The sequence below is a fragment of the Alligator mississippiensis genome, chromosome 1, assembly GCF_030867095.1.
Source record: "Alligator mississippiensis isolate rAllMis1 chromosome 1, rAllMis1, whole genome shotgun sequence".
Classification (NCBI taxonomy): Eukaryota; Metazoa; Chordata; order Crocodylia; family Alligatoridae; genus Alligator; species Alligator mississippiensis.
The window spans coordinates 183,876,041-183,901,744 of NC_081824.1; the positions used below are offsets into that span (position 1 = coordinate 183,876,041).

The following is a 25,704-nucleotide window of genomic DNA, read 5'->3' on the forward strand; positions in this document are numbered from 1 at the left end:
TCTCCACTATCTGGGTTGTAAGGGCTCTTGATCGTCACTAAAGGATGATTATATAGAAATCAAAGTAAAAGAACTTTTATAAATTTGGCTTAATCTGGGATAAATCCTGAAAGCTGTTAATATAAATATGGGGAGTGAATATCATGGGACTGCTCCACTAGCTGGATAAATGGTGCAGGGTCAGCCAGATTTTAAAAACCCTTAGAGTTCCAAGACTATTTAAAAATAAAGCACGCAACCTACATACTCTGAGAAGAACAAAAGACACGTTTATAGTTCCGTTTAATGCAGCAGTGGTTTGTCCAGACAAAACCCATTTCCTGCTGCTTGATCCATCCAGAAAATTGATTTGCATTGAGGCTCATTTGAACCTTCCTTCTGATCTTCCTGTCTCCGATCTCGGTGGGATTTCTGTATGTGCCTTGACTAATTTTTTGTTGAGATTGTCAGATCAGGTTTTGCCTAGTACTTAGATCTTAGTTGCTCTGTCTTGTAGCTGTATTTCTAATAAGTGAAACATTTTTTTTCCTATTTTAAACCAATCTTGTTTTTCTTGTTCTTATTCTTCCCTGAGGTTAATTTGTTGTGTTCTTTGCTTTCAAAGCTCAGTGCTTCAGGCTGGAGCATGTACAGCACAAAACATTTAACAGGAAAGAGAAAACAGCTAACTACTCTAAGGAATGATCTTTTTGTAGATTTGTGTATTAACTTGCTGCTGCATCTGCAGTTCCTTTCATACAGTACTGAGACGTTCTCTTTTGATTGGAGTGCAGCAGGTACTGCTCTTACACTGGCTTAAAGTACATAAAAATACGTTAAAAATCCAGCTGTGTTCAACATTTTCCTTTCTATATTTTTGTCCCTTTCCCTCTTTTAAGATTCCATATTACACCATTAAGACTTGGGTTTTACAGTTCTGGATTCTAGTATTTCTGACAGTGAAGCGCTGTTAAGTACCAGGAAGGTATCTTGGCTCTGAATCCTCTCAATTTGATTGTGAATTTAAATTACACAAACATGTCTCTGCTGTTCCTTGCCGCCCTTACCCTCCACATTGCTCCTTTACCCTGTAGAGCCTGCTGGTCCGCTGCATTCACGCTTACTCTCACCACAGCGGGGACAGGGATCCGTGGCGAGGATAAGCATAGGCAGCACAGTGCTGTGGGAGGGCAGAGACTTGTGGCCTGTTGTTGGGGTTGAGTTGCAAAGAGCGCCCCATGGTGCAAAAAGCCTGCTGACCCCTGCTGTATGAAATTCAAACATAAATGAATTTGACCAAGATGATAATGAGTTGCTCTTAAAATGAATTTTTGTTTAGCTCTTGACATAAGCTAAGAAACAAGATCAATTACACTTGTGAAATTACATAAAGTGTTAATACAGGTTGAATAGACAAGTGGTGTTCCTTAGTTCATTTCCTCCATATGTCATATTGCAATTGTATCTCAGAATTGGAACGTCTAATAGCCAGAAAGGAGACTTAGTATATACTGTCTTTTGGGGTGTGCGAAACAGGCCCTATTGGGTTCGGATCCAGCCCGAATCGGGGACAGTGATTTGATTCGTTAATTCAGATCACTGTCCCCGATTTTTGATTCGGCTGAATCTGAAGTTTTGATGCTGATTTGGAGATGGACATAGCTTTAAATTTTTTTCTACATACCTCAAGGTACCAGCATGGCTCATGAATGCCACAATGCTGGGGCAGATGGGGTGTCCCAGAGGAGCGTGGGGGAGGGGGGGGGTGGTCCCCACATGCTCATGGCAAACCATTGGGCTCCATTTCCAGGTGTGCTGCCCCCGCCCCCCCCCCCCGACTGGGCCTGACGATTGGCTATGGGGGGAATGCTGGGTGCCCCCCCAGACCCGGGAGGCATCAGTTGCCGAGCTTGGGTGGGGGGACGGTATGAGGGGGCCACCCAGCGTGCTCTTTGATGGACTGGAAGTGCTTCTGTTCCACTTTTGGGTCTGCTGCTTAGCAGGCTGGGAAGCCCCCCACGCTTCTATGGGATGTTCTATGCACCCCTGCATCATAGCATTTGCAAGCTGCCTGGTACCTAGAGGTATGTAGAAAAACATTTAAAGCTGTGTCTATGTCCGAATCTATCTAAATTGATTTGGAGGGTTCCGATTCGATTCGGAGAGTTTAAAGGGTCCTCTGAGCGAATCTCCAAATCGAATCAGCCACTGAATCGGGCTGAATCTTCACCGAATCGAATCAGTGATCAAAGCTTCGCACAGCCCTACTCTCTATCCAAATCCTGACAGGTATTGTGTATGCCTAGCAGCTATATGTATTTTTGGTTTTAATGTCATGTACTAATAAAAATGCTTTTGAAACATTCTCCAGCAAAGTAGCAGAAATTTGTATATTTGAGAAAGTCAACCATAAGGAAAATCTTACCTTAGAGCAGCAAAACTGGACTTTAACCAACTTTTGCTCTGGGGATTTAAGCCAGAGGCAAGTTTTGTTTCCCAGAGTTACATGCTAGTATTAATCCGTTATTCTCTCTATTGCCCTGTATAGTTGTATCTCTATTTCTCAGTATTTTCTGTAGTGGTTTCCTGCATCAGTGACTGTGACTCCCCAAGAAAAACTTCCACTGCAGTGGAATCCCCTTGAGGCAAAACTAGATATCTGTATTTCTCTCAGAGGACCTTATTGAAAATTTAGGTTATTTTTTATTTTTGCCTGTGTATAGAACCGTCCAGTTCTTAATTTTCACCTAGCACCACTTGACTGAAAAAAAAAAATACAGTCTTGTTTTAAAATAACTTCATACTTTTTTTTTTTCACCTTGTGCAGGTAACTTAAACGAAGAGATAGTACCTCACGTAGATTTAGAGGTTCTGTAAAGCACTGAGGTTTGGAATGCTATTTTTCACCTTTGCAATAGATTCAGGGGAGAGAAACCACTATGAAGTGGTTGAGAGAAGAGACACTGTATTAGTATTTTACATGTGCTTTAGATGGAGTCATAGCAGAGTCTACATTGTGTTGAAGGCAACACCATGACCATGCCTTTCTTATTTCTTGTAAACTTGAGAATTGGGTTATTTTCTTCAGAACTAGCAGTGGGCCAGCTTGGTTGGGAGCTTCCCAGATTGAGTTTGGTTTTTGAAATACTTTGGAAAAGTACAGGTAGAAGAGGAGGTTGTTTTGCTGCAGTGACTTAAATGATAGCCTCATTAAATTATGTGTAAGCAGACATTTATCAAGTACTGTTCTTTATGCATAATTTTGGGTAAACTATTCATATGCAAAATGACCAGTTAATCCACTTAATCATTTCATGATCAGAGGGCAAGAGAACAGGTCTTATGAAGAGAGGCTGAGAGCCATGGGACTCTTCAGCTTGGAAAAGTGCAGACTCAGGGGTGAGCTGGTGGCAGCCTATAAATATATAAGGGGCATGCATCAAGGTCTGGGGGAATGCTTGTTCACCAATGCACCCCAAGGGATGACAAGGTCCAACGGTCACAAACTACTCCAAGACCGTTTTAAGCTGGACATAAGGAAAAACTTCTTTACTGTCCGAGCCCCCAAGGCCTGGAATAGACTCCCTCCAGAGGTGGTACAAGCACCTACTCTGGACTCTCTTAAGAAACATCTGGATGCTTATCTTGTTAGGATCTTTTGACCACAGCTGACTTCCTGCCCCTGGGGCAGGGGGCTGGACTTGATCTTCCGAGGTCCCTTCCAGCCCTAATGTCTATGAAATCCTTTTTTGTTTCTTGGTCTGTTTCTAATCCATAATAGTACTTTAACTCTCACTTAACAATGTTTAATAGCCTTTGAAAGACAGGTTTTCGAGATTGTCAGCTGATATTCCTTTATCAGCTCTTCTGCTGGTCTGCTAAAAGAATTAATGTTAGGTTGATAGGTTTGACTTGCACTACTGTGCAAGCCACCATTTTTTAACTGGTGGGTGCTACTGAGTAGTCTTAAGAAATGGAATAAGTTACATATGGATACTTCATAACAAACTGAAATTTTGGAACTTATTGCAGATATTAATCAAAATTTTACATATAGGGAGAAGAAGAGTCCACTTGCAAGACACAGACGAGTTATTGGCTTCAGGACTGTGTATTATCGTTGTCACCCACAAATGATCTGATGGTAATAGCTCGTGAGCAGAAAGCTGTTTTTTTAGTGCGTAAGTATGTAATACACAATATGTACTCATGGTGCGGTCTCTTAACTTAGCTCTTAACATAAAGAGCTATCTTCGGGGATTTTCTGGGGGTGGGCAGTTTTAGGTAATATATGTGGTCTATTATATAAGCAAACCCAGCAAGTCTGAGGTTTAGCCATGTATCTCATTTCCATTGGAGCTGAGTCTGAGTCAGTAAGTTTAACAGACCGAATTGGTTAATGTGTGCGCTATACCTGGCTTCTTGTCTCTAGAACAGGCAAAGTAAAATTCTGACCTTTAGATTACAGGCAGTCCTTGGACTTGTGACACAACTGGTTCCTGAAAACCGTGTCTTAAGTCCAAACGTTGTAACTTGGAACTGATTTTTCCCATAGGAAATAATGTTATAAATGGGAGATTGATTTCTGAACCAAGGCCCGATACCCTATTTTCACCAAAAATAACCCAGAATTTTGATTAACTTAGTCAATTATAGATGAGTAATATAGCTACATTAATGTATTTATATTGTAAAAAGCAATCATTGATTTGGAACGACTTCTTTGGCGTGACTTTGCTGGACTTTTTGAAGGGTTCTTGGCTGGAGTCTTCTCAGGAGTCTTGGCTGCAGGTTTTTCTGGAGTCTTGTCTGCTTTCTTAAAGAAAGTGTCCAAGGAAGTTTGGACAAGTGTTCTCCAGGGAGATGGACGATGCAGTGAACTTGTTCGCTGGCGTGGCGTTGCGTTGGATCAAGCATTGTAAAGTTGAAACCGACATCAGAAAGTTGAAACGGTGTCAATTTATAAACTTTTTAAGTGCAAAATGTTGTAACTCGAAATGTTGCAAGTTGAGGACTGCCTGTATACTAATTTTATGTTTCACATGGACAAGTTGTGGTTTGGTTTTTTTATTAACTAAACTGACCTGGTCCCTAAGTGCATGTGCCTCTCTCTTTTTTTCTTTCCTAAAATTTAGCCTCATATAGTAGAATATATGGCATTGTTTTATTTTACTGTTGAGGAATGAAACTTTAAAAATGCTGGTGAAAATGAAATGAAAATGACACTTTTTCTTTCAAGCTCTGATCCCGTATTTGTCATTCCATGCAGAATCATGTATGCCAGAATCCATGTTAGAAACTCCTTTTCCATAGATAGTGGTAGGTCAGCAATATATGATGCTTATAAGAGCACCTGTTTGGCATTTTGGAAAATGCCAGATGTTTGGCATTTTAGTGTTGTTCCCACTAGATTGAAAATAAACCAGTTACCCTTCAGATGACCTGACACAGAACTCCTGTCTCTGCATCATTGGATGTTGATTGTCCTAATTTGTCATGCAGATAGATAATGTACATCATCCACCATCAGGCCACAGAATTGTGATTTTTACACTTGACTAACACTAATTTGAAAACATTTAAGCAACTTTAATCATAGCTCTAACAAAACCTACTATGATGTTTAATGTTACAATGATGTGAATAAGAAGATAATGAATATTCACATTATTCCCTCCTCCTTCCCCTGGCATCACTCTCTGGGGTTTTAATCTCTGCTGATTACTATCCCAGGAAGTATTTTGTATTTGCTTAGTGCTTTTAATCTGAGGATTTAATTGTTTTTAATTACCTCATAGCTCCAGTGGGGCGGGAGAGAGTGAGAGAGAGAGAGTGTGTGGGGGGGGGGGGGAGGGGGAGGAGAGATTAAGCAGTTTAGATGCCTTGAGTATTGATAGAATTAAGGAAAAATATTAAACATTGAGCACCCAGTTCCCTTATATGACTGGAACAGTTTTCTTATGGTGGGAGTTTTTAATTGTTCCCTAATTTAAACATGATGGTATGTGTTACAGTGAGGAAGATTAAGCATAGACCTATTATTATGTTGCAAAAGATTGGATATAGAAGTTGCTTAAAATGTAATATTTTAAAATCTTATTATTTATTGGCCAGTCTCTTTTTTTTTTTTTTCTCCCCTTAATGCCAGCAAAATGGAAATACAGTGACAAGGGAAAGGAGGAAATGCAATATGCTGTTGGCTGGAGTGGCTCTCTGAATGTTGAAGAAGGGTAGGTACTGAATTCTAAGTTCATGTAAATGATTAAATTGTTACCTTTTTACCCTTATTAGTTAAGTACTTTGCTTATACATAGTTTGGAGAAAAAATTATTGTAATGCCTTTTGGTTATTTATTAGGCCTGTGCGAATAGGGAAGTATTTGATTCAGATTCGGCCGATTCGGAGGATAGTGATTTGATTCAGATCACTGTTCTCAATTGATTCGGCCGAATCAGCTTCAGAAGATTTGACGCTGATTCGGTGATTCAGATCAGCCAGGGAGAGGCAGGCACAGCTGGGTGACTGCAGGTTCTTCCGTGGCTCCTCCAGCTGTGTCTGCCTCTCCCTGGGCAGGGGGAGCCATGGGAGAAGCCCCCATGGCTGCCCTGCCTAGGCTCAGCCTCCTGGCACTTAAAAAAAAAAAAAAAAAAAAAGCCCTGCACTCACTGGCTGTAGTGGGGGCTCTGGGGCCTCCTGGCAGAGGTGACCCCCCTGCCTGGCCCAAGCAGTCTGGGAATAGACACCCCCCTCCCCCCCCCCCCCCCCCGAAAACCAAAAAAAAACACACACTCACAGACGGTAGCAGCAGCTGTGGAGCCTCTGGGACTACATGGCAGAGCTCCTCCCCTGCCCCACCCCAATAGCTGTCCCGCCTGGCCCCAGCATCCTGGCAATTTAATAAAAAATTAAGCCCCAAACTCATTGACTGCAGCAGTGGTGATCGGGGGCCTCTGAGGGCTCGTGGCAGAGCCTCCCTGTACAGCACCTCAGTTGTGTTGTTGTGTTTCCTCCCGCCCCCCCTCCCTGCCTGGCTCCCATGCAGCAGCAACTACCCTATGGCACAGGTGCAGTGTGGCTTAGCCAGGCGCTACGCTGAGTGATGCATCCAATGAATACTCTAAAATACATTGCTGGCTTTTCATTGCTTCTTTCCTCTGACTTAAATTAACACAAGCTCTTTCATAGGAGCAACTCCATTTACACTGGTAAAATCTCTTTTGTTAAGTTAGTATGATATGCAGGTTTGATGGGTACTTAAAGACTATGGAACTTGTTTCCAATATCTCCTTAACTGGTAATATCCGCTGTTCACTAAGCTTTACTTTTATGTACATGACTTCACTAAATTCTTTAATATATCTCTATTATTTACTACTGCTCATAGATTTCTAGGGTTGGAAGGGACCTTGTAGATCATAGAGTCCGAACCCTTGTTCTAGGCAGGAAATAGCGCTGGGGTTAAGTAACCCCAGCCAGCTGCTTGAATAATCTCTTTTTGAACACCTCCAAGGTAAGGGAAAGCACCTCTTCTCTTGGAAGCCCATTTCATATTTTGGCAACCCTCACTGTAAAGAATTTCTTCCTGATGTCCAATCTAAATCTATTCTCCTTTAGTTTGTGGCCATTATTTCTAGTAACTTTGAGGGATGCCTTGGTAAACAGAGTATCCCCTATTCCCTGCTGACCCCCCCCCCCTCCCCCCCATGAGTTTGTAGACAGCCACAAGATCACCTCTCAGCCTTCTCTTGTGGAGGCTAAACAGGTTCAGGTCCCTCAGTCTGTCTTTTGCAGGCCCTCAAACATACGAGTAGCCCTTCTCTGAACCCCATGGCTGCCCTGCAAGGTTATTCACATTCCTCTTGAAGTATGGCTCCCAAAATTGGATGCAATACTCCAGCTGTGGTCTCACCAATGCCGCATAAAGGGGAAGTATCACCTCCTTAGACCTGCTCATGATGCACCTACTAATGCAAGAAAGAGTGCGGTTAGCCTTGCTTATTACCTCGTCACATTGGCAACTCATGTTCATTTTTGCGTTGCCGATGACTCCGAGATCCCTTTCCACTGCCATGGTACTCAGAATGGTACTTCCCAGTCTGTAGGTGTATTGGAGAGACTTTCTCTGCAAGTGCATTACCTTGCATTTATCCTTGTTAAATTGCATCCTATTTTGATGTGCCCACTTCCCCTGTTTTCAAATTTTATATTTAGAAGATTAGAAAAATCTTCAATTTTTTTAACAGCTTGAATGCTTTTTTGTTCTTAGGGGAATAGAGCTTACCTGTAATGTCTGCAGTAGTTGTTTCAGTTTGACATTTAACGTGTAACTGCGTTGGAAATGTCACCTCCCTGATATACTGCCTGTATAAGAGAACATTTGCTCTGTTAATAAGCGTTTCCATAAAAACCTTATGCTATTTTATATTCTTATTTTGGAAAATGAGTAACCACAGTGTATATTTGTTCTGGCTTATAGTTCAAAGAAATATTTTTAATTATTTATTTCCTGTGAAATGTATATTGACAGCAAACCAGCTACCAAACTCCCAAACCCCAAGCCCTGTACAGCGGATATGGGTCAGGTCACACCCCCTCCTCTCACCACCACAGCTGGATGAGGCCAGGTCACACCCTTCTCCCTTGGCAGGTTGGGGCTGGCTCAGGCTCCTCGTCTCCACCCCTGCAGAGCCAGATTAAGTCCCCTTCCCCCATTGGGCTGGGCCCACACCCCTTTTCCACCGTGAGGCTGGGTTGGAGCTTGGTCATGCCTCCTCCCCCTGTGGGGTTGGGTTGGGGCTAGACCATGCCCCTTTTCCACCTGAACCATGCCCTCTTCCTCCCCTGCAGGGCCAGGTTGGACCTGGGCTGTCCCTTGGCCCTGCACAGCTGAATGGGGCTCTGCTGCAACTGCCTTGTTCTGCATAGGGACCACCAGCCGGATCTGGCCTGCAGGCAGCCTGGGCACCTCCCATCCAGCCTGCTGGCCAAAAAGGTTGAGCACCACAGTTCTAAGTGGTAAAATGCAATGAAAATTGAGTGTGCTAGATCACAGGTGTACTTCATTTTGACAGGTATAATTTAATTAGATTATTCTTCATATGCTAGTAAAGGTACTTTAGTAGTTTTGCAAACATTGTGCAAACTTAGTAATATGAGACCTCATGAGAACACTGTACTTCTAACTGCAGTGCTTTTTATGGGAGTAGTGAGGCCTAGGGATAATCAAATGAAAATAGGCAAAGTTCTTTATTAATTTGCTTTCATGTAACCTAAGGGTGGCAACATGAGGCCTGTGGGCTGGATGTAGCTCGTGGAGCCATTGGATCCAGCCTGCAGAGCTGGGCATCTTTGGGGATAGCTAGGGTTGCATTGTATGCACATGAGTGGGGTGGAGCCAGGGCGCTCACACATTGAAGAGATGTGCCAGGGCTGTGTGGCTGGTAGTTATGCTAGGGCTGCAGCTGGGATCCAGGGAGCTGTGGAAGCAGGGAGAAGCCATTGCCATGGCAGCCAGGTTGCAACACCAACCTGTATCAGACATGATCTTGGTTGTTTTGGCCCACAGCTCCAAAAGGTTGCTGATATAGACCATATCAACATTATTACTAAGCACAGAATTTAATTTATACTTACTTATTTCTCTTGGAAATTTTCTAGCATCTTGTTAATTACAGGTTTGTTATTTCTTGTGCAACTTTTTGTTATTCCTTTAAAATAGGAAGAATGACATTTGAAAGCAGAAACTAGCCATTTTACCTTGCATTGATTTCCACCCCTCACCCCAGTAAATTATCAAAGCCAAATTACTCTTTAATACTATTTTGAAAAATCTGTTCAAAAATCTGTTCTTACTTGGAACACTTGACAAATAGTACTCCTAAACATCTCAGAAATAGAATTGTGTAATTTATATGCCCTGAACTCAAATTAATTTCTGATCCTTTTATTTCCTTTGAAAACGACATAAAACAATTTTATGCTATTTCACCAGCTGTAACAATTGAGAACCTAAATCTCATTCTCAAATATGTACAATCTTAACCATTTTCTAGTAGTCAATTGGAATCTAAAAATAGCATATCTTTCCCTTTTATTCTGAGTCAACAACTGCAGATTTTTTACATTATTCAGGCAGTTCCTGCTGTCCTGTACCTCTTTTGGTGGTGGCAGCTGGATGCGGAGCAGGGGGGTAGCAGTGGTCTCATGGTGGTAGCTGGTTGCATGTGTGACTCTATGGGCTGCTGACAGGCCTTGGACCCTTACGCTTGGCCAGTCACATGCTGCCCGTCAACAGCCTGCAGAGCCACATGTGCAACAGGCAGCACTGGCACAAGGTAGTGGATGGTCTGTGGCCAGCCAGGCAGCACCTGTGTGGCCAGCAGAGGGGAGCCACTGCTCCCTCTTCCTTCCCCCGTCCCCCATGGCCCTGCTTCTGGGAGGGGGTGGCATGGGGTAGTGGGCAGCGCTTCATCCCTGCCTGCCCATGCATACCCCTTAGCATCTTTCCAAGTATCCCTGGCTATATGCATACCCCCAGTCGACAATCCCTGCTTTAAAAAAATGGATTCTGTGCTTTGTTCATTCGGTGTAATCTTAATAGCTAAATAATTTGTTAATGTCTGTCTTTTTATAGTGATGTACTGAAAGCATTTGCAGTATTAGTTCATAGCTTATTTTTTTGCCTCACAATAGTATTCTTTTTTTACTGCATCTTTCTCAGACAGTATGACTCATGTTAATGTTTTTGTGGCATGTGCTGTTTTTGCATCTTTTGCTTTCTGCTTTATTATACTTTTTTCCAGGGACTACGTTACTTTATATGTACACCAGTAATTTCTTAAAATGTAACACATACTGCTATAAAAATACCTATATTTTTAATAATAGAAATGAGAGTGTTTTTTCTTCAACCACTTTGGGTAGCAAATCCACAGTGACATAAATAGATGCTGCAGCTGTCTTTTCTTAATACACAGTGTGCCACTTTAAATTGTGTATAATTTCGCAGAATGGTTTTGTTAGCATTTTGCAGTTTGTTTATCTCTGTTACATATTCATCTTTAATAAAGTAAATATTTTTTAAACATTAGAACTACTTAGTAAAATATGAAAATGTATTAAATTTTTGTGTAACAGTAAACGATGGCAGTGTGTCATCTGAACTTGAGCATGAAATATACTTAATATTTTTGTTTTCTTTTTAGAGAATGTGTAAGTAGTGCCTTGTGCATTCCATTGGCAAGTCAAAAGAGGTAAGAATAGACGAACTTTCCTGAGTGCCATCTTCTGCTTTCAGATAATTTAATTTCTTTTAAAATCAGTGGAATGTATTTGTATGTCTCTGAAGCTAGGACTTGATCTTTCTCTTAAATATTTTTTTTAATCTTTGAATGGGACAGGAGCTCCACGGGCCGTCCTGATTGGACTTGCATTGTGGTAGGCTTCACTTCTGGCTACGTTCGTTTCTACACTGAGGTGAGTCTTTGTTTCTCAGCATTGAGCAGCTGTAAAGTAATGATGTATTGCTGCACCTTGTAAAATTTTCTTCTTTCAGTGCTTGTCCATTTGCACATTCTTGGTGTAGGTGTACATGTGTCTCAAGTGCCAAAGTTGTTTGCAAAGATTTTGTCCTAAAACTGGCCATATAGAGTGCATGTGTCCCACCTCTCCGTGTTCTGTGCCAAAATTGTGAAGCTCAGTGAATGCTTTCAGCTGCTTTGTTCCTCTCAACTATGTTGTGTGAGTGTCTACAGTCTGTTCAAACTCTGCTCAGCTTACAGCTCTTCTAAAAGCCTTCTGCTATTGTTTTTTTTTGTTTGGTCTTCCATTCTTCTTTCCTGGAGAATTGCTCTATCACTACTTTTTCTTTGCCTGCTCCCTTTTTTCACTTTGGTTTCTGATTCTTTGGTTAAATCTCAGGTGTCCTCTAGGTGGTGCTGTCTGCTGCTTCAACTATATGAGGCTGTATTTTACCCCCCATATTGAACTGATCATTTTGTAATTTTATTTTCCTTTTCAGTATACTTTTTTCACTTGAATGTTGTCATGGTTCTCTGAGATTTCAGCTCTGTCCATCCTGCAGTGGAGCAAATGCCTGCTATGGATGGATGTAACAACTGCCTCTTTTTGTGGTGTCCCATGTTTCTAGGAAGTGTTCCATTTGTAAGTCTCTCAGGTTAGAAAGAAGTGCAAGGCCAGGCTCTATGTCTGATTCCTTGGGAAAGTTCAGGGGGTTAGTTTCTGTTCTGGGAGCACAAAATACAAAGAATGTCCAGAACCTCAGAACAAGTCTCTTGTTTCCTTCCTAGCATTGACCCAGTTGTATCTTTCTCTAACTTCCCATTGTGGCCATTATGGCCCTTGTCTTTTCATCTATGGACTGACTCTGGGTACAGGTAATACTGACCAGGCTTCCATTCTTCAGCCTCAACTGTGCAAATGCTTTTTACATAATCTTTGGGTCTTCTCCTCAGTTTGGGAGGACTCCAAGGATCTGGCTTCTATGACAAAGGTGGTACCTGATAACAGTTTGCTCTCTTCTTCCTCACCAGATGCACCTGGCCCTTATCATTTTCAATAGATGATTTTAGAGCAGGGGTGCTCAACTTCCAGATGTGGCCCATTGATTTGGCATTCAGCCTGCAGGGATCCCTGTGGGTCAGAAAATTTGGCAGCGGGGAAGTTCCTTATGGCTGGATCCAGCTCTCCCTGGGCTAGTTCTGCACAGTGGGATCGGGACTCAGCCAAAACTTCCCTCCAGGCTGCCCTAGATGCAGAGAATGCCGTCTCCCTTTCCGTGACTGTGGCATATGCATGAGATTTATTTCTCTTCATCCCAGGGCTCTGGTATCCCAAGAGAGGTGCAGAATATGATAGAAAGAATCATGCTCATTAGTTCTAAAACTGATGATATGTTGCATAGCCTCAAAGATTAGAGGACCATCCTTCATTCCCTTGAAGTCTGTACACTTGGCTATAAGAGGAAGCACAGATCTAAATCCTATTCAGAGCAAAGACCATCCCAACAGTCTTCTTTTGTTCTTCCTTCTCTCACGTGCAGGAGTCCCCAAGAAATTGCCAGCATCTCAGTAAGTTTTGGCATTCCTCTCTTGTTGCTCCATTGTTTAGTTATAGCAAGTCAGGTTTTGTTTTTTTATACCTGTAAAAGCTTTTCATCAATAATTGAGAGGTGCATCCTGCCTTCCAAGGCCGTCATTCACCTCCCTTCCCTTTCGACAGCTGTGGGTCCTTAACCACTAATGGCTGATCAATCACTTCTCAGTACAATTATGGCTAGATTTGCAGAATTGAGTTTGCTGTCCATTCCCAATTCCCCTTCCCTGTCTGTCTTCAGAGGGACATGTTCATGAGCTGTTGTGACAGGTTTGCCGTGTCGTGTCCCCCCCCCCCCCCCCCCCCTCCCCGTTAGCCTAGTGACAATGGAAGGGGGTTCCTCTGCATCTCAGAAGAATGGGATTTTTTACAGTGGTTACTGGTTCCTGGGAGGAATGGTGGGTATGCAGTCCACCTTGGATATAAGAAAGCTCAAGTCTTCTATTTGCAATCTCATGTTCAATGTTTTGTTATTAGCTGCTGTTGCTCAGTCTCTGATGTGAGCCTGCTTAGCATCTGAGTTATCGCTTAGCTTCTGTTTCAGTAGTGAATTATTACCTATTAAGCATCTGTCTCAGTGGTGAGTCATCAAATTCCCAGAGAAAATAACTGTTTTGTGGTGGGCTGAGAGTGTTTCCAGTACATGGCTCTTTAATTTGTTACAGCTCTTAGAGTCTTCATTTGGCTCACTGCAGTTGTCAGTGGCCTGTCTCAGGAAGACAGAGTTGCAGTGTACTCTTAATCTGGATGGTTGGCTGTCTGGTCATCTCTTGGATCACTGTGTACCCAAGTGCAGTCTCAATTGTGTTGTATATCAATGTGGACCCGAGCATGGGAAGGGCAGGTACAAGCATGCTATATAGTTTCTGCTAAGGGAAAAAGGTTCCAGGCTCAAGGGCTTGAGGTGCCTTTATACCCACTCAGCATTCCAGTTACTGGTAAGTTCTCATTTCTGTGGCCTAATTTCAATGGCAGATGAATAAATGTTTGCATTCTGTATTCTTTCTCTAGAATGGAGTGTTACTTCTTGCACAGCTTTTAAATGAAGATCCTGTCCTGCAGCTTAAGTGCAGAACGTATGAAATTCCCAGGCATCCTGGAGTCACAGAACAGGTACCGAAGCAAATTATTTCAGAAGAGAAATGATACTGTTCCAGGACATGGCCAGAATTCTTTTCTCCATTAGCCTTGTATTTTAGCATTTTTAACCAGTGTAAATCTTATAGTAGGAGACCAGGGACTTGTGCTAGACTAGTGGTCAGCAACCTTTTAAGACAGCAGGTTGGATTGACCCCATTTGATTCTGAGGCAGGCAAGCACTAGAATCAAGCCATTGCCCCTGCTTTTCCTATGGGCAGCACAAGGGAAGCACCTACTGCTGCTGCTTTTCCCTGTGGTGGCAGAGGAAAGCAACTGCTGTTGAAATTGGCCATTCCACTCTCCTCTCTCCCCCACCGTCCTTCATTTATGGGTTGGATTAAATGGCTTTGTGGGCTGGGTTTGGCCCATGGCTTGTAAATTACTGATCCCTGTTCTAGAAAAAGAGTCCTTAAACCAACTAATTATAAAGATGCAGACAGGAGCATACCATGGTGTCTCACATTGTCTGGAGTATTTCTAGTCCTGTAAGGTAGAGAGTAACTGAATTACTGTAGCATTCTTGTAAATGAATGCTTCACTTGGTGCCCTTTCCTTTTAATTAAATTTATAAACCTTTACATGCTGCAATAACTTGTGTGTGTTTTTAAACTAAATATGTTTAAAAATATAAATATGACTAGGCATATAAAATTCAATGATAGGATAGAACTCTAAGGGTAATTACAAAATAGTCTTTATATCTAAATAACTTGAATGCTGAGATGTTAGAGAAATTAAGACTCCTTTCCTTATCTGTACCTCATATTCCATTGTGTGAAACCCATTAGAAATTAACTGTTTAAGTGTAACTCTTGTTGTCTTGCATTGTTTATAAAGCTTGTCTTCAGAGGAAAAAGCTAAGCTGTTAAGGTGATGCTGAAAAGTGATTGTCTTCCTTACCTCATTTTTAAATAAAGAATGAAGAACTGAGTATCCTGTATCCAGCTGCAATTGTAACTATTGATGGTTTCAGCCTCTTCCAGTCCCTTCGTGCTTGTCGTAATCAGGTGGCAAGAGGTATGTTTTAAGAGAGGCTGCCTATTACTGTGATCTACAATGGTTTTCAAACTTGCAGTCTAACATGGTGGCTTCTTTGTGACATACAGAATAAAGACAAGTTGAGGCTACATGTGATTTGTCAGTTTTATACAAGCTTATATTTATACGCAGGAAAATACTTGTCAAGGGATGCTTCTTACCTGAAGAGTAGGATTTCCATTGATGAGAGAGCCCATCTGTTTAATTTCAATTCTGTAGGACTTTTTCTTTTAGAGTTGCTAGACTACAAGAAAAGTTGCAGATGCTAATTTTGGTTATAATGAGGAATATCCTCATTAGGATATCTTCAATAGCCTTCTTATATCTTCTATGACAAGACCAACAAAATCTAGCTTCTATTTTAGTGTGTTCAGTAAAAGTATTTTGGCAGCTTTTCAGGTTCCTACTCCCTTGTAAATTTATACTTATGAATATTAATGAGGCCTGAGGTGAGCACATTGCTAGAAACACAGGTATGCTAATGCATATTCTGTAGGGCTGCGCAAAGCTTCGGTTGCTGATTCGATTCAGCAGAGATTCGGTTTGATTTGGTGGCCAAATCTCCGAATCGAATCGGAGCCCTCCAAATGGTTTTGGAGAGATTCAGAAAGATTCTACAATTTGGACATAAACACAGCTTTAAATGTTTTTTCTACATACCTCAAGGTACCAGGTGGCTCATGAATGCTGTGATGGTGAGGCTGATGGAGTGTCCCACAGGAGCACAAGGGGGGTCTCCAGCGTGCTTGGCAGCAGACTTGGAAGTGGACCAGAAGCACTTCTGGGTCTACCAGGGAGTGCGCTGCTTCCCACCCGCGCAACTGGAGGGATAACCAGGGTCCCGTTCCCTGCCCCCCTGTGCTTGGCAGTGGACCTGGAAGTGGATCCAGATGTGCTTTGAGTCTGCTTCCGGGTTCACCACCAAGTGTGTGCCCCCTCCCCACGCGCTCCTATGGGACGCTCCATCTGCCCCAGCATCGCAGTGTTTGCAAGCCACACCTGGTACCTTGAGGTATATAGAAAAAACATGTAAAGCTGTGTCTATGTCCAGGTTACTGATTCTCTGAATCGGCATCAAATCTTTAGATTCAGCCGAATCGAATCGGGACAGTGATCGATCCAAATCAAATCAAATTGCTGTCCCTGATTCAGTCCAAATCAAATGTGGCCTGTTTCTCATGTTCCTAGTATTCTGTGATTTGGGAGCTCTGAATCTACTTACTTGCATTTGGCATGGGCCAGCCTCCACAAACATAGCACAAATATGAACGAGTATGGAACATTATTATTAAATCAAAATTAATAAGGGAAAGCAAATTACCAAAAGTATTATTTTGGAATTAAAAAATACAACTGCGATAGAGATTATGATTGTAACTTTTCTGGGCAATAACATTCAAATTCTTATTTTGTTCAGCGTATATGTCAAAGTGTTATACAAAAATGTCTTAAAGAGTTGCAGGTTACTCTATGGACTGAGGTCTAATGACCACCAAAAACTTTTAAATTTTCTCCACATGTATTACTTGCAGCAACATTGACCCATGTTATTGATAGTAGAAAACCAGATGCTCAACCCCAGACCCATGGAGCCATGGTATCTAGCCCATGGGGTCCCCACAGGTCTAGAAATTTGGTGGCAGGGGGTGGGGGCAATTAAGACCTTCACTGTTCCCCTGCCGCCAAATTTCTAAGCTTCTGAAGGCTGGATCAGCCCTAGCCAGGTCAGCCCCACATGGAGGTAATTGGGCCCCCGGCAAGGTGTTGCCACACCCCAAATTGGACCCATTGATCAGATCTGGCCCATTGGACTGACCTGGCACTGCTTATGTGCCCTGTGGATGAAAAAAGAGCACCACTGGTATAAAATGTTATTGCATTAGCAGACATGTTTTTGCCTATAGTAGTTTTTGAACTAACTGCTATTTTTATTTGTCTCAAAAAACTTGGCAGCAGCAGCATCAGGCAATGAGAACGTTCAGCCACCACCATTAGCTTATAAGAAGTGGGGCTTGCAGGATGTGGACGCTATTATTGACCATGCAAGCGTTGGTAAGTGGTACCGTTTAACTTCAGGCCTTCAACAGATGAAATAATTTTACCATTTTTATTCTGTTTGAATAAGGGGGTTCCCACAGATGCCAGAGTATTGATATATGATGATGCTTGAATAGAGAAATCTAGGAGTTATCTGGAGAAGATTAAGGACTTGTGGATGAGTTGAGCCATCACTGAAAGAAACATTTCCTCTTCTGTAGTCTCTTTTATCACTGCACCAGAAGGAAAGAAGATGTAGCATCTTTTTGGGAATCTTTTCCATCTTTGCCCGCCCCCCCCAACCTTTTTTTCCCCCTTATTTTGAGTGAGACCAGGTCAGATGTAGTTTCCTCCTATATTAGTGGCAAATTACAGGATTGTCTGGTAGAAAGAATAAAGACTAGTAGAAGGTTTGTCTGCAGTAGGTAGTTTGAGGTTCAGATAGTTTATTTCCAGAGAGAATGGTACTGGCCTCCAGTTAGTCTGAGACTCTGGATCTCTGGGAATGGGGGAAGCTTGCTTGTTCTAAGTCCTCTCAGATGGATAGATCTTTTGAGGAGGGATATACCTGGCTGATCCACCTGCCTCAAAAGAAGATAGTTGTGAGGAGGAGCAGCTGGATAACCAGTGAAATAGATTTCTCAGCTGTTGAATTTTGGGGGTGTGGGTGCATGGCACTACTTTTAGTACCCACCCTATGCTGTTTCTGTGAGGGGCCAGTGATGTGGTTCTCATTATCCAAGCCAGCTATGAAGAGCTTCCTTCTTTAGGATTTCCCTTCTGTCACAGTGACTGAAGAGAGGGAATGGAATCTTAGTCACTACTTAGTCTCTAGTTTCCTTGTTAAAATGCATGATTATCACTTTTTATGTTAATTTTTACAGCTTTATAAAGTAGAGTAGAACCCAGATATAGTTTGTAGGCTTAGAATTCTGTAGCTCTTGCGAAGATGAGGGTTTGCAAATTGGTTGGTTGGGTATATGCAGTCATTACAAACAGCTGTGATCTGTGCTAGCCGATGGCTGCAATTTTTACTTCAAAGGGAGCTGCTTCTTTGCTCAGCTGTGTTGTACTGCTGAAATATTTTAGCTGAGGGAAGAAGTGGTACCTTTGTAGTGAAAAAAAAAAGGCAGCAAGGAGCTGACTACTTCACTTGGAAACCCCACTGTGAATTTAAGCAGGTTGTAAGCCACTTGGATGATCTGGGTTCTGCTGTATTAAAGAAACATAAGTAAATAAAGTCTCCTCAAGGTTTTTGTAGAATTATGACTGACCAAGAATGTAGAATTTTACAACCTGAAATGCCAAGTAGATCCTTTTCTTTTTTTCTTAATAGGTATCATGACTTTGTCTCCCTTTGATCAAATGAAGACTGCATCCAATATAGGTGGATATAATGCAGCTATAAAGAATAGTCCACCAGCCATGTCTCAGTACATCACTGTTGGGTCCAATCCTTTCACTGGTTTCTTTTTTGCTTTGGAGGTATGTATACAATATATTATGAAATTAGCTTGATGAATCAATTTGGCTGTATGTATTAATAGCTTTCCCTTTTCATATTGGAGAAAAAACCCTATTTTTGGATCATTCTGCTTTTAGCCAAATTTGTGCCGAGTTTTATTTTTCTTCAGCCTTCAGAACTTGGAGGTAATTTGAAGAAAAACTCCTGTTGGAATTGGCAGGATCTGTTTGCGAAACATGCCACAGGTTCCTGTCAGCCAGGATTTTTAATGCTAAATCAAATACATTTAATAATAGAAACATTTTTAAAAGTTTATTTTTCTTGCACTTGAGAACTTGTTGTCAGTTTACTATTCTTTTAGACTTAATAAAAAGCTTGCGGCATGCATAGTTATGTTGTATAGAGCTGGTGACCACCTCTGTTCTCTGTTTCTTTTTTGCTTTAATTGTAACTATTGTAGAAGAAAATTAAAATGATTTTGCTTGTGACCCTTTCACCATGGATTTATGAACTCTGTGTGTGTTGATGAAAAAGGGTGGCTATATATTTGTTTGTTGACATTCAAAGCTTCCAAGATGGAATGAACTCAAACAAAATGATTAGAAGATGTACACAATTCTGATTTTGTTCCTCCCCCCCAAAGATATCTGTGAAAAATGTGTACGTGCAGATATCTGTAAGGAGCCAGTACTACATCAGACCAAATAACTCTCCATGAAGCATGAGCATTTTTAACCTCTGGTCAGGTAGCATATCAGGCTATCAAGTGTTTGCAGAGGGCTTCTTGAACAGTAAAGTAGGACTTGGAGATGTCAGCATATTATTGTTTTGGAGACTGTGAATTAACAGGCTGCAGAGACTTTTTTTTCTCCCTAGATCCAGGCTCATAAGGCTTCTGTAGCTGAGATTATCTGTAGTTCATTCAGATAGAAAAGCTATTGAAGACTTGTACTGAAAATGAATGTGGATGATGGCAAATTTTGACAGCATACTTAAAGAGCTTTGCCCAGCACTATATACCTGAGTTAATCTTTACAATTCTGAGTGTTTAGAATTTCAGCATTTGGGTTTATATGGTGCTGTGATTGGATAGATCTTTGTTTAAAGAATTCTGGCATTAACTTGTTTAGGATGTCTTCTTTTCTTCCTTCAGGGTAGCACACAGCCACTATTATCTCATGTTGCACTAGCAGTTGCTAGTAAACTGACTTCAGCACTATTCAGTGCTGCCAGGTAAGAAAATATAAAATAATTTTAAGTAGGACTTTGCTTTAGTAGCTAACTTTCAGGATTTTAATTTTATTAATTTGGGGATCTTTTTTATCTGTTTTAAGTGGCTGGCTTGGTTGGAAGAGCAAGCATGAAGAAGAACCTGTGCAAAAACAGAAACCAAAAGTTGAACCTGCTACCCCATTAGCAGTGAGGCAAGTTTAGTTTCTGTATAGTCCTCAGTTGCTTTGAAGCTTTTCCTTGATTGTTTGAATTATTTGTATATCTGTTTAGCTAGTAAATTGGAGCCATTTTTTCTCGTTACCTACTGTAGCAAGGCTTCTTACTAATTGTAGGGTTTTTATTTATCTTCATAATCAAAATTTAAATTCACTTAGTTTACAAATGAAATTAGTTTAATAGTCTCTGGTTGCCAATGTGTGTCCAGCTTTGTGCCCCCGCACCCCCCGAAACAAACAAAAAATACCTCTTGCCCAGTTTAGCAGGAAGGAAATCCTTATTTAAGATGTTAAGCATAAAAGGTCCAAATTTAACATCTGAAGTAGTACAGTAGAGCTTATGAGCAAGCTCATAAATGACTTGCAGCACATAACACTGCAGACTTATCTCAAAGTCCTGGCGAAAATGCTTATTGTGTTTTGTTTTACTGTTTTGAGAAATGAGCACAAAGATTGTGTCTTGCCCAGTGGTTCAGAGAGAATCAATAGGAAGTTAGGAAATTTGAATGTAGTTTTCCTGATTCCTGGCCCCTCTGCTTTAAACATCAGGCTGTACTGCCAATCAAAGTATGCATGGGTCCGATTAGCAGTGGAGAGGATCCATGAGATCATAGAATCATAGAAGTAGGGTCGGACGGGATCTTGTAGATCTTCAAGTCCGAACCCCTGCCTGGGCAGGAGGAAACTGGGCTCGAGTGACCCCAGCCAGGTAGGCATCAAGCCGCTTCTTAAAGACCCCCACAGTAGGAGCCAGCACCACTTACCTTGGAAGTTGGTTCCAGATCCTAGCCACCCTAACTGAAGTAGTTCCTACAGATGTCTAATTTAAACCTACTCTCCAACAACTTGTGGCCGTTATTCCCTGTTATCCCAGGGGGCGCTAGGGGAAACAAGGTCTCCCCCAAACCCTTCTGGTCCCCCCCTAGTGAGTTTATAGATGGTCACAAGGTCCCCCCTCAGCCGTCTCTTGTGAAGGCTGAATAGGGTCCCATAGCCTCTCATTGTAGGGTCTGCCCTGCTGTCCCCGGATCATGCGGGTGGCCCTCCTCTGGACCCTCTCCATGTTGTCCACATCCCTCTTGAAGTGGGGTGCTCAGAACTGGACACAGTACTTCAGCTGTGGCCTGACCAGCGTCACATAGAGAGGGAGGATCACCTCCTTGGCCCTACTTGAGATGCACCTGTGGATGCATGATAGGGTCCGGTTAGCCCTGCTGACCGTGACCTCGCATTGTCGGTCCATGTTCATCTTGGAGTCAGTGATGACTCCAAGATCCCTTTCTGCCTCCGTGCTCTCAAGAAGGGAGTTTCCCATTTTATAAGCATGCTGCCGGTTACTACTGCCCAAGTGCAGCACCCTGCACTTGTCAGTATTGAAACGCATCCTGTTTTTGTTAGCCCACCCCTGCAACCTATCCAGGTCTTTCTGCAGTCTTTCCCTCCCTACTAGCGTGCCCACCTCACCCCAAATTTTGGTATCAGCAAATTTGAACAGGTTGCTTTTCACCCTGTTGTCCAAATCACTGATAAAGAAATTGAACAGTGCAGGCCCAAGGACCTAGCCCTGGGGGACTTCACTGCCCACTTCCCCCCAGGTCGAATATGACCCGTCCACCACCACCCTCTGAGTATGACCCTTCAGCCAATTAGCAATCCATCTGACTGTAAGCATCAATGCTACAGTCGCCTAGTTTTTTAATCATCTCTTGTTGCAAGATGGTTTCATGCCAGTGCACAACAAGGGAAGTTAAGTGCATGCTTAGCCTCCTCTTTGAATTTTACTTATGAACTGAATTCAGTCTTTTGTGTTGACGTTTTCAGTTCTCAGTTTACTGAGACTTTAAAAAAGACAACAGCATGACATTTTAGAATAGCAAAATGATGCATCTGCATTTTTGTCTATTAAAATAACCCTTTATAGTGTCTGAAACATTTTTACTATTTCTGTATAAGTTTGTATATGGAACTGTTCCTAAACTGTATTTTTGTAAATAATAGTGTTTTTTGTGATTTCAGGTTTGGACTTCCAGATTCCCGACGCCGCGGTGAAAGCATATGTCTTTCTCCATGTAACACATTGGCCGCAGTAACGGATGACTTTGGAAGAGTTATTTTACTGGATGTTACAAGAGGACTTGCAGTTCGTATGTGGAAAGGTAAACCTATGGTGTATGGCAGTAAAAAGCAAGCTATTTGTTAGAAACGTTTTAGTTTTATGTTTAATTGACTTAGAACTATGAGTACTTCCATTCGTGTTTTACTTATAATCTGTGAAATTTAGTATACTTTCAGGATGGCAGAGGTGAGGAATTAGTGTGATTATTAGTGACAGTTTAATTAGTAACCTCAGATACTGATGTATACATCATTTTTGCCTGAATTTCCCTTCCCAGGTCCTGCTGCAGTAAGATCCGTTCACTTTGTTACAAAGGGTTTGAGTTACTTTGTTCAATATGCTCCCTGTGTTGTATAGCTCTAGATTTTTTTTTCTCTTTCTTTTTTTTTTTAATCTGGGGCAAGGAGCAGCAATGTTCTGTTTCCCTACCCTTCACACCACAGAAATGCTGGGAAAGGCAGAAACTTTCACATTGTTGGGCCAGTTAGCTTTCTTTTTGGGTGTTCTGCCTGTTCTCAGGATAGAGTATTTAATCTCATGTTCTTGGGACCGAGTTCTTTTGTAGGAAAGTTTCAGAAATTTCCCTTTTGAGGGTTACAGATCCAATTGTAACTGGTGCTATAATATGACCAGAATTTCTAGAAGAAAATTTTTTCCAGCTCCCCCATTACACGGACCCATGTTTTGGCATAAGGTGTGAGAGATTATTTAGTATGTTGTCTTCTCTTTACTGTCCATAGAGCAAACCCAGAAGTCTTGGAGGCCTTTAACATGGTAGTCCAGAGGCACTAGGCTGTATTCCATGTATATGATTTCTCTTTTTCCCCACTCAGTTGTCTTGGCCCAGAACTGCTGGTTTTCCCACATGACGTGCATAGGAAAAGGGTTGTCCTTTCTCCAGACATTCTTTGTAGGAGGAAGAGAAGTCTCAAAGGGGACAATAAAAGGCCAATTTAAGGAATTATAATAATCAGATTTGCAAGTAAAAATTCTTATTTTGTTGATGCATTGGGTACAGGTACAGCTGCTGTGTGAAGGGAACTTCATTGGGACTGGAATGGTGGGGTGTGAAAGGAGTCTTCATTTTCACCATCCTTCCAGCTTGCATAGATATCTTGCCAACTATTATAAAATAATGTCTGTAGTATCTTTGTTCCTCCTAGACATTTCCTTCCCCCATAATTATGGGTTTATCTGGTAAACATATTTATGGCTTGGAAGAGAGATGCTTTCCCATTTTTATCTTGTCTCTGGTATTTTTATGGTATATTTAATATGCTTCCACATTCACTAGATTCCTTTCTTAGTCAAACAAGCATGTTCTATGTAGATAGCAGTTTTGCCTGCCGAGTTTTCCAAATTTATAATTAATCGTTTAAATAACTTTACAACAAAGGGTGATATGATCCACGCGTTCTCTCACCCACAACATCTTCCAAGTTGTGAACTGTTAATAAGTAATTAATGACTGAATGTTTTGTGTGTTCTTACTGGGACCAGCATGGACTTCAGAGATGCCAGCAAATGAAAGCATATATTTAGAACTATAATTTCTCCTAAGTGATTTCATGAATGGCTTAGAAATCTCATCTGAATTCTGCTTCAGTTTTTTAAAACTTACTTTGTAGATCAATTGCTATGTCTCTGTAAGTGGGTTGTCTAGCCTGCTGGCTTCTCATCAGCCAGTCTTCTTGGGTAACACACTTTTTCAGCAGCAAAGAAACAAAAGGCAAACCATTCTGCCCTGTCCAGTCACCTGGACTCTGAAGCAATTGTGTTCACAATTTGCCTCCTCCTCTCCTGCTTTTCTCTCTTGGGAGCTTTTTAAAGCTCCTAGCAGGACATTACCTGCCTATCCAAATGTTTTGCAGCTGGGCTCTCTCAATAGGGTTGACTGTTCCCTCTTAAAGGAACAGACTGCCCTTTTACAGACTCTGAGAAGAGTGTCTTTATATGTATGTATTAATATAATAGAAATCATAGGAAATTAGGGTTGGAAGGGACCTCAAGAGGTCATCTAGTCCTGCTCAAAGCAGGACCTGCCCTAACTAGATCATTCCAGCCAGAACTTTGAGCTGGACCTCCAAGGATGGAACTTCCACAACCTCTCTGGGTAACCCATTCTAGTGCCTCACCACCCTCCTCATGAAAGAGTTTTTCCTCATATCTAACCTAAACTTCCCATGCTGCAACTTGAGACAATTGTTCCTTGTTCTGTCATCTGCCAACACTGAGAACAGTCTAGCTCCATCATCTTTGGAACCCCGCTTCGGGTAGTTAAAGGCTGCTTTCAGATCCTGCCTCCCCTCAGTTTTCTCTTCTCCAGGCTAAACAAGACCAGTTCCCTCAGCCTCTCCTCAGAAGTCCTGTTCCCCAGCCCCCTCACTATTTTTGTTGTCACCTGCTGAACTCTCTCCAACTTTGTCGACATCCTTTCTGTAATGGGGGGCCCAAATCTGGACATGGTATTCCAGATGTGGCCTCACCAGTGCTGAATAGAGAGGAAGAATCATTTCCCTCAGTCTTCTGCCAACGCTCCTACTAATGCAGCCCAGTATGCTGTTAGTCTTCTTGGCAACAAGGGCGTGCTGCTGACTCGTATTCCGCTTATTGTCCACTGTAACCCCCACGTCCTTTTCTGTAGAACTGCTCCTTGGATAATTGGTCCCCAGTCTGTACCGGTGCATGGGATTGTTCCATCCTAAGTGCAGGACTTCTCACTTGTCCTTATTGAACCTTATGAGATTTCTTTTGGTCCAGTTCTCCAATATATCAAGGTCTCTCTTAATCCTAGCCCTACCCTCCAGCATATTTACTACTTCCCGCAGCTTGGTGTCATCTGTGTACTTGCTGAGGGTGTACTCCATCTCATCTTCCAAATCGTTAATGAAGATATTGAACAAAACTGGCCTCAGGACTGACCCCTGGGGCACTGTGCTTCATACTGGCTGCCAACTAGACCTCAGACCATTGACCACTATCTGTTGAGCCTGATGATCCAGCCAGCTTTCTATCCACTTTACAATCCGTTCATCCAACCCATGCTTCTGTAACTTGCTTGCAAGAATGCTGTGTGAGATTATATCAAAAGCCTTGCTAAAGTCAAGGTATATCACATCCACTGTTTTTCCCCGCCTCCACGGAGCCAGTCATATCACAGAAGGCAATCAGGTTTGTCAGGCATGACTTTCCCTTGGTGAATCCAAGCTGACTGTTCCTGATCACTTTCTTCTTCTCCAAGTGCTTAGAAATGAATTCCCTGAGGACCTGCTCCATGAGTTTTCCAGGGCCTGAGGTGAGGCTGACTGGCCTGTAGTTCCTTGCATCCTCCTTCTTCCCTTGCTTAAAAATAGGCACTATATTTGCCC

At 42.0% G+C, this 25,704-nt stretch overlaps 1 protein-coding gene across 4 annotated transcripts in view; it reads left to right on the forward strand.

Moving 5' to 3' along the window:
- RAB3GAP2 (RAB3 GTPase activating non-catalytic protein subunit 2) overlaps window positions 1-25,704 on the forward strand; it is a 74,814-nt gene that overhangs the window by 14,807 nt on the left and 34,303 nt on the right. For 3 of the 4 annotated variants that reach the window (XM_006272907.4, XM_014598050.3, XM_019483158.2), the window contains 11 exons: window positions 4,037-4,160; window positions 6,128-6,209; window positions 11,184-11,231; window positions 11,379-11,454; window positions 14,104-14,205; window positions 15,150-15,249; window positions 17,224-17,322; window positions 18,644-18,792; window positions 19,926-20,005; window positions 20,107-20,196; window positions 22,237-22,376. In XM_006272907.4, the coding sequence (XP_006272969.2) occupies window positions 4,037-4,160; window positions 6,128-6,209; window positions 11,184-11,231; window positions 11,379-11,454; window positions 14,104-14,205; window positions 15,150-15,249; window positions 17,224-17,322; window positions 18,644-18,792; window positions 19,926-20,005; window positions 20,107-20,196; window positions 22,237-22,376 (1,090 nt within the window). The remainder of the gene's footprint in view (window positions 1-4,036; window positions 4,161-6,127; window positions 6,210-11,183; window positions 11,232-11,378; window positions 11,455-14,103; window positions 14,206-15,149; window positions 15,250-17,223; window positions 17,323-18,643; window positions 18,793-19,925; window positions 20,006-20,106; window positions 20,197-22,236; window positions 22,377-25,704) is intronic. The other variant, XM_019483157.2, reaches the window with a different exon arrangement.